The sequence below is a fragment of the Pan troglodytes genome, chromosome Y (genome assembly GCF_028858775.2).
Source record: "Pan troglodytes isolate AG18354 chromosome Y, NHGRI_mPanTro3-v2.0_pri, whole genome shotgun sequence".
In the NCBI taxonomy this organism is placed as follows: Eukaryota; Metazoa; Chordata; class Mammalia; order Primates; family Hominidae; genus Pan; species Pan troglodytes.
The window spans coordinates 10,843,827-10,857,859 of record NC_072422.2 but is presented as its reverse complement, the minus strand read 5'-3'; the positions used below and the strand labels follow the sequence as shown (position 1 = coordinate 10,857,859).

Below are 14,033 nucleotides of genomic sequence, written 5' to 3'. Positions count from 1 at the left end.
TGACCTGCTTACCTCATCACAGATAACAGGCAAAGCTGTGTGCAGTGGCTGGACTCAACCAACACTCACTCATGCATCTGCCTCCATTCTGTGCCTGGTGCATCCATAGCAAAATGAAACCTAAACCCATAGTTTCAGCTGAGTGCAGCCTGTAAGATGGGTTTGTAAAATTAGAAAAGCAGGCTCAAGGGAACCTTGCACAAAGGTGCCATCATCCACAGAGATTCTTGGCTGGTGAAGTGACACCCTAGAGATCTTGTGACAAAGATGACATTCATCACCAGTGGCCAGTGGATTATTCAATTATGCCTTATGTAATGGAGCCTCGATAAAAACCAACAAGACAGGATTCATAGAGCTTTTGCATAACTGAGCATGTACAGTGTTCTAGAAAATTGTGTGCTCATAAAAAGAGGCACTGATAATTGTAAAGGTCATACAAAGTGTAGGGGTGTTTGTTTTGAAAGATGTTTCTGCCTTTAATAATGTGTCCAGAATTTTGACTTATTAACTAGAACATACACTAAAGTAACCTAAATCTGCACATTCCACACATTAGAACCTGGAGATTTCTACCAAAATCATTCCATAATTCACTAATGTGGTGTAACAAGTTTTACTTTAGAGCGATAAAGTTTTCTTTTGTTAACTGGGTAAGAACTAGACATTTACAAAGGAAAAGAAAATCAAGTGATATCTCACCACCAATTCTGGTCATGTGTTCAGTTTAGGAGAATGATCGTCAGTGGATTTTGTGACATAAGTATTTATGCTAAAAGATAAGTCTCTTATAATTGTGTGTCTCTGAAGCGTTTGTGCCACTATAAAGCCAAGGGCACCATCTCTGATCGTTCTGTGTCTTTCTGGGAGGGAAGCTAAGGCTGCTTTATATCCCAATAGAGGTATTCTAGGATATAAAAATAAGAAAAAATCAACATTATTACAGGATTCTCTGTCATAAACATCTAATAAAACACAACTCTGGTCTTATACATAGTAGTAGCCATAGATACATATTAGAGCTTGCAAGAAGAGTCTAGTACCCAACAGTCTGTTTTTATATTTGGGCTTAGGTGTGCATAAAATAATCACATTTGGGCAAAGAAGCTGTTTTGTTACTCCTTGTAAAGCTACAGTGCTTAAAAATGATGTGATAATTTAAATACATAGCTTGGACATTTCCAGTTCTGTTTCCAAGCCTTAGCTATGGGTGAAATTGTTTTGGGCTATGAAGATGGACTAGGGCATCTTGCAACTCATGATGCATTTGGTGCCCCTTAGTTCTTGTGTCCTGAGCAGACAGACTGACAATTAAAACTCATCAATTTTATTTTCAACATACTTTAACATGGATTCTATCCCTTGGGCTGAGCTCCAGATCTTCCTCAGCACCTCACACTCTCTCTCATTGGCCTGTTCCAACTCCAGCTTAATATTACAGCGAACCAGGGCCTTACATTCTTCCAGTACAATTGGATTGTATGAGGCAAGCTCCTTAATTTGAATCGTAACCTCTTGGGTGAAAGTTCCCGTCAAAAATACCTGAGAGACCAGGCCTTTGGTGCATGCCTCCCGTGCTGTCAGCTTTCGCCCAGCAATTAACATTTCATTGGCAGATGCTTTACCCATCATTTTGGGGAATGTAATAGAAGAACAGCCATCTGGAGTCTGTCCAAAGGTCGTATAAGGGGTTTGGAACCAAGCCTTTTCATTAGCCCACACGAGATCACAAAGAGGCAGGATGGATGCACCTAGTCCAATGGCAGGGCCATTGACTGATACAACAATAGGCTTTTTAAATTGAATAAATGTTTTCACAAAGTTCTTGATGGTGTCCACCATTTCAAGGCTTGCTCTGTTTCTGTCATTCCTTAAGTGCTTCACAAAGTACCCAAAATCAAGACCGCAGCAAAAGACACTTCCAGCTGCACTGAACAGCACGAGCTTGCTGTCATCTGCAGCAGCGCTATTCAGAGCATTAACCATTTCTTTAATTACTTCTGTATTCAGTGCATTTTTTTCTGTCGATCTAGTTGATAGCACTATCTGGGTGAATCCATCCTCTTTCTTCACTACAATGTCTCTGTATGTGCTGGCACTTTCTGTTAGCCTTATGGTGAAGTGCATCTTCTTGATAAAAGGCTGGTCTCTGCTGTCATCAGTCATATTTCTTTGCCCACCTTTCACTCTTGGAACTGAGGTATGCATGTCTGTTGTCCCATTGGCTGCTAATGGGTCTATTAATACCACTATACCCTTTTGGGTAGCTGAACCTGTGGCCATGGAAGCAGTACCTGAGCCAGACATCTGTGACATTAGTGGGTGTATCTGAGTCTTGTTCTGTATTCCAGTCTGTTCTGCACCAGGACGTGACAAAGGGTCCCGGAGGAGTTTCCCTTCTGTCACCTTGAAGACCACCGTGTCCTGCTGATCTGCTGCAATAGGGTCCAGTTTCTCAAGCTTCTGAAAGCCACTCACAGTTTTCTTGTGGTCAAAGGGGCTGTCAGGTGCAAGGGTCTCGATAGTTGAATTTATTATCTCGATATTCTTTGTGTCGGAGAGAATTGAAGCTGCCTTTCTCCTAACGTTCTTGCTGGCAGCAAATAACTTGCGGTTTTTGGACCTGTGGTGTTTATCAGTCACTAGCGTTTTAGGAGAGTTCTTAGAATAGTTTGCTTTTGTAGATCTGGAAGTTCCTCTTCTGGCATTGTTTGAAAAAATTCTACTGGTTGTAGTCCATGTCAGTTTTTTCTGTTTTTCAGCCTGTCGTCTATTAAAATCATGTACACATTTTTCACACTTCATGAGGTGCTGCTCTGGTTCCCAAGTGTCATCCTGTTTGTCATAACCTTTCCACCGAACCAAATACTGTGTATTCCCCTTTTTATCCTGTCTTTTGTCAACAATAGCTTCAACCTCAAACTCCTGGGAAGCCATGAGGAAAGACACGGGATTGGAACAGTTGCTGTGCCACCTTTGTTTCAGTTGCTTCTCCACATAGACACTTCTTTCTGCCTCCAGCTCTTCACCAGGTTCTGTGTATGGATGAACCTCTTCTATTTTGTCACCACTGGTGTAGTGAAAATTGTGCGAAAGAGCAGCTATGCCATGTGCCTGAACCTCTCCACACTTACTGCCCGGTGGGACAGCTTGGGCTTTGTCTCATGGTGCATGACAGCTTGCTCAGTAGCCTCAGGTGAGAGTAGCTAAATCCACAGCCCCAACCCTCTGGTGTAGTACAGAAAGCTTTCTTCCTGCCTGTTACTCCTTTGTGTTTCTTTGTTTAATTGTGGTTGCTATGACGATTATATGGAACATTCTAACGTTATAACATTTTTAAAGTTACACTAGCTTACCTTCAGTAACATACAAAGCCTTTACTCCTGTATAATGTACCTCCATTATTTCACTTACTGAGTTCTCAAAATTATACCTTTATTGATTTTATGTCAAAAACACAAATTAGTGGTAGTTTTTTTATTAAATATATTTGTGTTTTAAGTTATGTGGGAACAAATTGTGGAGGTGCACATTGTTAATTGTTCTTTTTGTTTTGTTTTGTTTTGTTTTGTTATGGAGTCTCGCCCTGTCAACCAGGCTGGAGTGCAGTGGTGCAATCTCGGCTCACTACAAGCTCCGCCTCCCGGATTCACGCCATTCTCCTGTCTCAGCCTCGCAAGTAGCTGAGACTACAGGCACCTGCCACCTGGCCAGGTGAATTTTTTGTATTTTTAGTAGAGACGGGGTTTCACCGTGTTAGCCAGGATTGTCTCGATCTCCTGACCTCGTGATCCACGCACCTCAGCCTCCCAAAATGCTGGGATTACAGGCGTGAGCCACTGCGCCCGGCCAAATTTTTTATCTTACGTATTTGTTCATGTATTTATCTTTACGTTAATCTTTGTTTGTTCATACTGCTTTTGAGTGTCTGTCCATTCTACCCTGAAGTACTCCATAAGACATTTCTTAAAGGGTAGTCTACTTGTAAAAGGTGCCAGTTTTTATATGAGAATGTCATAATTTGTCCCTCACCTTTGATGGACAGTTTGGTGGGTCATAATGTTTAGGCTTGACAGTTTTTTCTGACATCACTTGCAATATATTAGGCTACCGCTTTCTATCGTTTTAGTTTTCAGATAAGAAATCTACTGCTTTTCAGTGGTTATTCAGATAAGCGATCCACTGGTTATTTTTAGGGTCCCTTTTACATGACTAGCTAATTCCCCTGCTTCCCTTGAAAATCTTCAAGATTCTCTTTGTATTTATTTTAGACAGTTTAATTATCAGGTAAGTTTGAGTTTGTTTCTTTGAGTTTTTGTTACTTGGAGTCTGTTGAGCTCCTTGGGTACTTACTTATTGTCTTAAATTGTTGCATTCTTTATGACTATGTTGTTAAATAGTATCCACGATTTTTTGTCTCTTCCTTGGAACTTCCAAAATGCATATGTATGGCTGCTTGATGGTGTCCCTCAGGTTTCTAGGCTGTATAAATCTGCCTTGCCCCTTTTCAGACTCCACTGGTGACCACTATATGGTTGACTGACCCCAAGGGTGTGTATCACAGTGTGGGGACAGTGTGTCAGTTGGTCTCGCAAGGCTGATGCGTCCCAGAGCTCAATTCCCAGACTTCAATCATTGCAGTCTCATTAGTGCACTACGATCTAGAAATCTCTAATTGTGAGGTATCACACAGAGTTCTTTGTCTCATGGCCAAGAAAATTAAGGAGGATGGATGCAAAAAGGTTGAATCAAAACTTTTATAAGTGAAAGTTAAAAACTCTTCACATTGGGGGGTGAAATGTGAGTGGTTTACCTACTATGATGCTGTGCTTTACGGTTTCTAAGGGCAGAGAAGTAAAGAAATGTGCTTAGTGTTCTTGGAGTAGGCGTTATTTGGCTTGGCCCTGAAACTTGGCCTTGGATTCATCTGGAGCTGAAGTGATGATTTGTAGAAGCTACAAGGCTCAGCCTTGGAACTTGGCCCTGGACCAAGAAGGAGCTGAAGTGACAGCTTGGCCTGAGACCTTGGCCTGGGATCAATCAAGGGATGAAGTAATGTCTCATGGCCACAATAATTAAGGAGGCTGGATGATGCAAAGTTCAAGTAGGAACTAAAGTAACACAACAGCCATCTGGACTCCGTCCAGATGTCATATAAGGGGTTTGGAACCAAGGCTTTTCATTAGCTCAGAAGAAATCACAAAGAGGCAGTGTGGATGCACCTACTCCAAAGGATGGGCCATTGACTGATACAAAAATAGGCTTTTAAAATTGATTGAAAGTATTCACAAAGTTCTTGATGCTGTTCACCATCTCAAGGCTTGTTCTGTTTCTGTCCTTCCTTAAATACTTCAGAAAGTACCCCAAATCGAGACCACAGCAAAAGACACTTCCAGCTGCACTGAACAGCACAAGCTTGCTGCCACCCACAGCAGCCCTATTCAGAGCATTAACCATTGCTTTAATTACTTCTATATTCAGTACATTTTTTATGTCGATCGAGTTTATAGCCACATCTGGGTGAATCTGTCCTCTTTCTTCACTGCAATATCTCTGTATGTGCTGGCACTTTCTGCTAGGCCCATGATGAGGTACATCTTCTGGATAAAAAGCTGGTCTCTGCCACCATCAGTAACATTTCTTTGCCCAACTTTCACTCTTGCAACTAATGTATGCACACCTGTTTTTCCATTGGCTGCCGATTGGCCCACTAATACCACTATACCTTTTTTGGTAGCTGAGTCTGCAGCCGTGGAAGCCGTAACTGAGCCAGACCTCTGAGAAAATAGTGGGTGAATCTGAGTCTTGCTCTCTATTCCACAATGTCCTGCCCTGGGATCTGATAAAGCCCTGATGATCTTCCCTTCCTCCTCCTTGAAGACCACTGTATCCTGCTGATCTGCTGCAATAGGGTCCAGATTCTAGAGTTCCTGAATGCTACTCACTGTGTTCTTGTTGTTAAAAGGGTTGTAAGGGGCAAGTGTCTTTCTTGATAGTTGAACACAGTAGCTCCATATTCTTTGGGTCGGACAGAGGTGACCCTGGATTACTGCTAACATTCTGGCTGGCAGAACATAACTGGCTGCTTTTGAATTTGTGGTGCTGGCCAGACACTAGCGTTTTAGGAGTACTCTTAGAAAAGTTGGGCTTGGTAGATGTAGAAGTTCATCTTCTGGTATTGTTTGAAAAAGTTCTAGTTGTTTTGGTCCATGCCACTTTTTTACTTTTCTGTTTTTCAGTCTGTCATCTGTTAAAGTCATATATATATTTTTGACCGGTGCTGCTCTGGTTCCCAAGTGTCATACTGTTTCTTTTAACCTTTCCAACACCAAACATTTTTGTTGTTGTTGTTGTTGTTGTTGTTGTTTTGGTTTTTTTTTTGTTTTTTTTTTTAGACAAAGTCTTGAGCTACCACCCAGGCAGGAGTTCAGTGGCACAATTGCACAATCTCGGCTCACTGCAACCTCCACCTCCTGGGTTCATGCGATTCTCCTGCCTCAGCCTCCCGGGTAGCTGAGATTACAGGGGCCTGCTACCACGCCTGGCTAACTTTATGATTTTTAGTAGAAAGAGGTTTTCGCTGTATTAGCCAGAATGGTCTCCATCTCCTGAACTCGTAATCTGCCCGCCTCAGCCTTGCAAAGTGCTGGGACTACAGGCATGAGCCACTGTGCCTGGCCTCTGTCTTTCCATTTTTTGTCTCATCTTTTGTCAACAATAGTTTCAACCTCAAACTCCTGGAGAGCCAGGAAGAAAGACACAGGATTGGAGCCATTGCTGTGCCAAATTTGTTCCATTTGCATCTCCACATAGCCACTTCTTTCTGCCTCCAGTTCTTTACCAGGTTCTGCGTATGGATGAGCCTATTCTATTTCATCACCACTGATGTAGTGAAAATTGTTTGAAATAGCAGCTATGCTATGGGCTTTAGGCTCTCCACACTTACGCCCTGCTGGGACAGCTTGGGCTTTGTCTCATGCTGCATGATAGCTGGCTTAGTAGCCTCAAGTGAGAGTAGCTAACTCCACATCTCTTACTCTCTGGTGTAGTACAGAAAGCTTTCTACCTGTCTGTTACTCTTTTTCTTTTTTAATTGTCTTTGATACTGTGATTACATTGAATATTCTAAAGGTATTCCACTTTTAAAGTTCTACTAGCTGACTTTCAATAACACGCAAATCCCTTAACCCTGTATAACTGCAACCCCCATGATTTCCTTATTGAGTTCTCAAAATCATACCTTTATGCATTGTATGTCAAAAACGCAAGTTAGTGATAGTATTTTTATTAAATATATTTGTGTTTTAAATTGCATGGGGAACACATTGTGGAGGTGTACACTGTTATTCTTTATGTTTTATAATAGCTTATATATTTATCTTTACCTTAATATATATTCATTCATACTGCTCTTTATTATCTGTTCATTTTACCATGAAGTATCCCATAAGGCATTTTTTAAAAAGATAGTCTACCGGTAAAATGTCCCAGCTTTTATCTGGAAATGTCATAATTTCTCCCTCACTTATAAGGGACAATGTTTTGAACATAAGATTTCTGTTCAAAAGTTTTTTCTCACATCATTTGGAATATGTTAATCTATTGCTTTCTGTCCTCTGAGTTTTCAGATAAGATATCTGCTGATTATTTTTGAGGGTTACTAGCCAGTAACATAACTAGCCACTTCTTTTGTTGATTTCAGGATTTTCTCTGTCTTTCTTTTGAAGAGCTTAATTATCATATAATCTGAGTTTGTTTATTTGAGTTTCTCTTACTTGGAGTTTGTTGCCTTTGACATTCTTAAACATTATTGTTTCTAGATAGTCTTCCTGATTCTTTTTCTCATCCTTTGAACTTCCAGTATGCGTAATATGGCTGCTTGATAGTGTTCCACGGCATTTTAGGCTTTATTCCCATTGCTTTATACTTTTTCTATCATGTCCTAACTTAATTATGTCAACACCCTTTCTTTGGTTTGCTGATAGTTTGTTCTTCCCCCAGCTCAAGTCTGCTTTTAAATATCTGTAGCGAATATTTTTTTCTTTTTATCCCTAGATTTTTTTAGGTTTCAAAATAATTTTACTTTTTTATTAATTTTTGTTCATAATTTTTTTGTAGTTCTTTTGTTTCTTCTATTAGCTTACTCTGAAACTTAATTTTAAATATTATGTTTCTGTAAGACCACCATTTGGGCTGTCTAAAAAAAAGTTTCAGACCATATTTTTTTTTTACTTCTTAAAATGAGCCATACTTTTCTGCTTCACTGTGTGGTTTATCTCTAGACTTTTTTAGGTTTTAAAATAATTTTACTCTTTTGATTAATAATTTTTGTCCGTAAGTGTTTGTGCCTCTTTTGTTCATTCTATTAGCTTATTATGTAGCTAATTTTAAATATTATATTTTAGTAAGGCTGCCATTTGGGCTGTCAAAAAAAGCTTATTTTTTCGTAATTATTTTGTAGTTGTTATTACAATGAGCCATACTTCTCTATTTCACTCTGTGGTTTGTGATTTTGCTGGTGCTGAAAAAGAGCATTTAAATTTTAAAGTGCCGTGACTTTGAAAATCAGATTTTCTACTTCTATGGTTTGGTAGAGTTTTGTTTAATCATATAGGCTCTTTCTCTCCTGTAAATCAGCTGTACTGAGCTTCGTCTTGGGTCTCTTTTGAGGCACATTGTTTTGGGACACATATCGTTAAAACCACAATTCATTACGTGTGTGTGTGTGTGTGTGTGTGTGTGTGTGTGTGTGTATGATTAATTTTGAATGTTTTAGTCAACAAATGTCTTAAGAGAAAAAGAAGAACAATCAGGAAAAAATATTTTCACCTTTTAAATCTACTGAAAGTTGGTTGCACAGAGGGACAAAGAGCCTGCATAATATTTGGGGAATATAATAATGACTATTCGCCTCTGTCGGGACCTCCATAAGCAGAAGCAGCAATCGGCAAATGAGTCCTCCTGAGATTTGGAGGACAGGGTCCTTTTTATTTGCCATGGCTCTTGTAAGCTGCTCCAGAAATATTTGCAAGGCAGCATCCCACAGTGGTGGTTATTAAAGAATAAGTAGCTGCTGTTGATCTGTGCTACAAAATTGATAAAATTTAATTTTTATTTACTTTACAAATCTTTTTTTGGAAGCTGTAAACCTTCAGGTAGACTCGGAATTCTATAGTAATTGCATCATACTAATCCTGCCACTGCACCCATTGTATAGTTGAAAGGACGGATATACAGTGATCCCTTGTACATTGCAGAACTTTCCCAGAATCTAGTATTATTTTACTTTGACCTATTTGTCTTTGCACCTAAAGTATGCCTTGCATAGAAGTCACAAAAGTGACTCCTTCGTTTAAGGGTACACTTGCAACATTGTGTGCCTTTTTAAGCAAGAGCTCAGCTTTACAGTTCTTACAAGTAAAATATGACATACTCTGACATTGACTTACATGTTTTCCATATGTGCTTTCTCTTGCTTGATCCTCAATTTCTTTTTTGCTCATTTAAAAAATCTGGATAATTTTTAAAAACTGCTGTTGTATTTTTCATACTACAATTTGATGTACTTGGGATTTCAATTATTATTGAAAACTTAAAATAGCCTACTATGAAGAATACTAACTTGTGTGAATAATTTAATGTTTAAGGTCAGCAGTATAAAAATATGCTGCTCTTGTAGTTTTCCATCCTTCTCAATTTATATTACTTTCTCTGATTTTATCTGTGCACACAGATGGTTCATTAGCAGTTAAGTTTGCCAGGGTTGAAAGAGCAATAGCATTTTGTTATAGAGAAGCTTAAGTCACAATTTCCTTTAGCTTTTCTTTATCTATGTATGTTTTCTTAGTTTCATTTTACCAGTTGTATATTTCAGGTTTGATAGCATTTTTCTTAAAACTTGGATATCCCACCACCTTCTGACTCCATGGATTCAGCTGAACAATCGTGTGTTAATTTTAATCGAGACCTTCTTGTACGTAGCAAGTTGCTATTCCCTTTCTGCTTTTACAATTTTCTTTGTATTGGCTCTTGATTGCCTGTAATGTTTTCTGATATGGCTATCACTGACTATATTGTGGTTGAAGATTTTTGTCCTCTTTCATCTTTCAGATTGCGATTTTTAAGTTCAGTAAATGTTCAGTCATTTTTGCCTTAAAAATTTTGGGCTTCCGTTTTTCTTCATTTATATGATGCTCATAACGCACGTACCAGTATAACGCATGGTGTTCTATTTACTCTTCAGTTTTGTTTTATTATATTTTTTTCACTTTCTTTAAATTGTACTTCTCAGACTGGGTTATTTCAGTTTTTATTCCTTCAGATTGAGTGAATATTTACTTGCTCAAATCTGCGGTTAAATCCCTTTAATATCTTCAGTAGTTTTCCCATTTTTATGGGTTCTTTTATAATTTGTCTCACTGATGCTCTCAGGTCATTCTTTCATCATTTGTCCATCATTTCTCTTTAGCCTTACTTAAAACTGTTGTTTTAAGTTCTTTGTCTATAAAATTTGGGACACATTTAATTCCTGCATTTAGTTTACATGGTTGGAAACTTTCTGTTTGTTTTTGTGTTTTTGGTTTTCAGAAAACTATATTTGAAATGCCATAATGTGCTAACACTGAATGTTACCTCTGTATTTGAAATGTCATAACATGCTAACTCCTAATGCTTTTTGCTATTTCTGAAATGCAACATGTTAGTTATTAAAAGCTCAGCTTACATTCCATTAGCACTTTGAATAAGAGCAATACGAAAACTATCACCTTTAAATACAGGGTGTGTATTAACCCTCTCCTTTAACTCTCAGGGGGGTTGTTTATAATTCTTTCCTAACATTCACTTTCTTCTGACTCTAAAGCTATAGATAAACTTGAGGGTTAAAGTATATCATTTTACATTTTTTTAAGAATGTTCCTGTCATAAGCATATACATGATTTTCTAAGTGCTTCAGTGTATTAAACTGCTTTTGAATATTCAGATTTTTGCAAATACAAATCTCTCCAACTTTTGCTCCTGCTTATCCTTTGCCTAGTGTAAAAGATAACTGTATTTTTTGTACTCAGCAACTTAAATGTTTGTGACCAATTCCTGGCATTTCCGACCGAGAGTGACTTCTGAGTTAGGCAAAGGAGAAATAAATGTTTATTTTATCAAATTTTCATATATCCTCTAGAAAGACTGAAAAAAAAAAACACAATAATTTAGCACATAAGGGTTTCTTTGCTTTTTTGAGAAGCAGGAATCAGGTCCTCATTTTGACAATGTGGATTTCAATTCTGAAGGCTTCATCTGTGCCTAGGAGGTGATATGACAATCCTTAAAGAAAAAAAAAAAAAAAAAAACTTTACCATTGTATAATTGTCTTTCTGGATTAAATGTTTACTTGGTTTATATAAACTATTGATTTTTCAGGGTCCAGACTGTTTTTGATGGTTTGAAACTTTTTTTTTTTTTGGAATGGTTTGAAACTGCCATCCCTGCCACTTTACTTTTATTTTTATCTACGAAGCACTGAGTGTTTTCTAATTTCAGAGTTTATTGTTATTTATGAGGTTTATGTTTTGTCTCTTGTTTAAAATACTTAAAGTGAATGTTACATTTCCAATTTGCAATCCCCGGTGTTAGGTTTTTGTTTTAGTGGTCATGTTATAAAGTTTTTGTTTTTTTATTAAGTGAAATTATCAATTTTGTATAAAATGTATGAGGTAAGATTCTCTGTTATAAAGTACATTTTGGTTTTTGTAAAACAAACATACAATAAGTGGCTTACAAAGTGACTTTCAAATAATTATCTAAAGAAAATAATAAGAAAATAATGTAAGCATGCAGCAAGGTCAGTAAGTACAATGATTCCTGGTGGAAGGCTGTATAAATTGTTTTTAAAAAGCCAGCTCCCTGTGGCTGCAGCAGGCTGTAGAAGGGGGAGAATTATAGAGGATGAGCTCATAGAGGTAAAAACCCAACAATTTTCTTGGATTTTTATAGGTCTTCAGATTTTACTTTAGATTTCACCCTAACCCTGGTTTGTGACTCAAAGTAGAATTGGTAAGGTCGTTACTAGCATCTATTGCTGAGAGGTTAGAAATGCTGCTAAATATCCTAAAATCTTGAGTCTCAGGCACCTTTGAGAAGTTAACAGTGTTGAAATATCTCTCGAGAAAATTATATTTAAAAGCTCACATTTAGAACTCTTTGATGTTATATTTTGAAGATTTCTTAACTCCAAGTTTGGTTTCCATATAGCAGAAGGATTTGAAAAAGTGTACATAAGTTCCATTGATTCAACTTAGGGTAAACATTAGTAAAGTAAGGTCAGTTCAGTTAATCAATGATTAGAAACTAAATGATATATTTCTTATTTCTCTGCTTTTCCTTCCAATTGCTTTTTCAATATTTTTGTAAAACATGAATGTGAAAAAATAAAACCCCAGTCAGCCTCTGTTTTGGAGGTACCAAGGGAGAAATCTCAATGAATGGTATTTGGGATGGAGCTAATCTTTCATACAGTTGAAAGGCATAAATAATACACTTGCATACAGGTGCATCGGCACACTATATTATGGATACACATTGTGCATTCAGAAAGCACAATGTGTATCCATAATACAGTCATGAATGATCCTAGTCATAATATAGTCACGAATGATCCTGGGATATTACAATAAGCGAGTCAAATGGAAACAAAGTTTGCAAGGATTATAGCTGGGGTTATAGGATTTTCAATTTTGCTAAAGTTGTTTACTAGAACCAATATTCAAGTATCTCCTACTTTTAAAAAAATTATTTGATAGAAGTTTGCATAGTGGACAGCTTTGATCAGAATTATTAGTTCTTTGCCAACATAATAAAAGTATGCATTCACAAAAAATGCATATTAGACAATAAGAGAAAATAAAAATCAATGAATGAGGAAACTGATGTAATAGGAACAATTTCTGAAAATGTTAAGATAAATCCAAAAGGAAGTGAATTTCTACAGTGGAAAATCTTTTTCATTTCAATCAAAAATTTGTTTCAGAATGTTAGCAAGTAGCAGCAACATGGTAATTATCCAAATTTACACCGTTTCCTTAGTTCCAATTTAGCGCCTGAGATGTAGGCTCTGTTGCTGATGCTAGGGCCTTCTCCATGAGGCAGAACTCCTACCCATATAGGGCTTGCTTTTTCTCCAAGGTTAATAAAATGCCATTGAACACCTAAAAGGAAAAGGCAAGTTTAATTTTGTTTGCTTAAGATACTAAGGGAGAGCTCTGCTGTTTAGACACATTATTGGAACAATGCAGAGAGTGTGAAATTGAGGCATTAACAGACATTAAGTTGTGCACAGAAGCTGGCATTATTTGTAGAAACAAAGTTGTTTGGCTAAAATTTGTAGTGAAAGAGGAATATTTATTGAAATCTGTGACTGACCTGATTTTTCAAAGTGCTGGCACTGTTTTATTATTATTACTGTTACTATCACTATTATTACCTGTAACAGCTTTTTCACTAAGGGAGTTAAGCTTTATAGATTACTTAAATTTAAACCTGAATTTGATGGGTACATTTTACAATGATTGCAGAACCACTATTTACTAAATATTTCTGAAAGTCTAAATTGCCATCTTCTAAGAAGACATAATACACCTTTGTTTTTAAAGAAATGAAGAGTATTTACTAATTGGTAACCGTTTGTTAAATAATTACTCCGATATAGGTTCAAGAGCCTTGTAAGTAAGTGAATAGGAAAATAAGTACTTTAAAGGTTTTTTTTTTTTTTTTTTTTTTTTTTTTACATAGATGCATATGGACCACTGAAGCACATATGCACATGTGTATTGTGTATATATGTCAGGATTTTTTTTATGGAATTAGTTTACGGCATCACCATCAAACAAGCTGACTTATTAAAAGAAGGTTTATAGTTTTAATATTTATTCAAATAATGTTTTTTGATTGTATCCTAGGGATAGTGATCAGCTCAAAACCTGAAGGAAGAAGATGGGTGACTTCTCCATTTCCAACTGAGGTACCAGGTTCATCTCACTGG

General features: G+C 37.2%; 1 protein-coding gene across 1 annotated transcript; it reads right to left on the bottom strand.

The window, feature by feature from the left end:
* Positions 1-693: 693 nt before the first annotated feature.
* LOC739157 (testis-specific chromodomain protein Y 1) lies at positions 694-3,266 on the bottom strand. Its single transcript, XM_003949241.5, is given in 3 exon segments — positions 694-877; positions 880-907; positions 1,343-3,266. Coding segments are annotated over 3 exon segments (1,728 nt in total). The 5' UTR covers positions 2,938-3,266; the 3' UTR covers positions 694-772.
* Between the last annotated feature and the right edge of the window lie 10,767 nt (positions 3,267-14,033).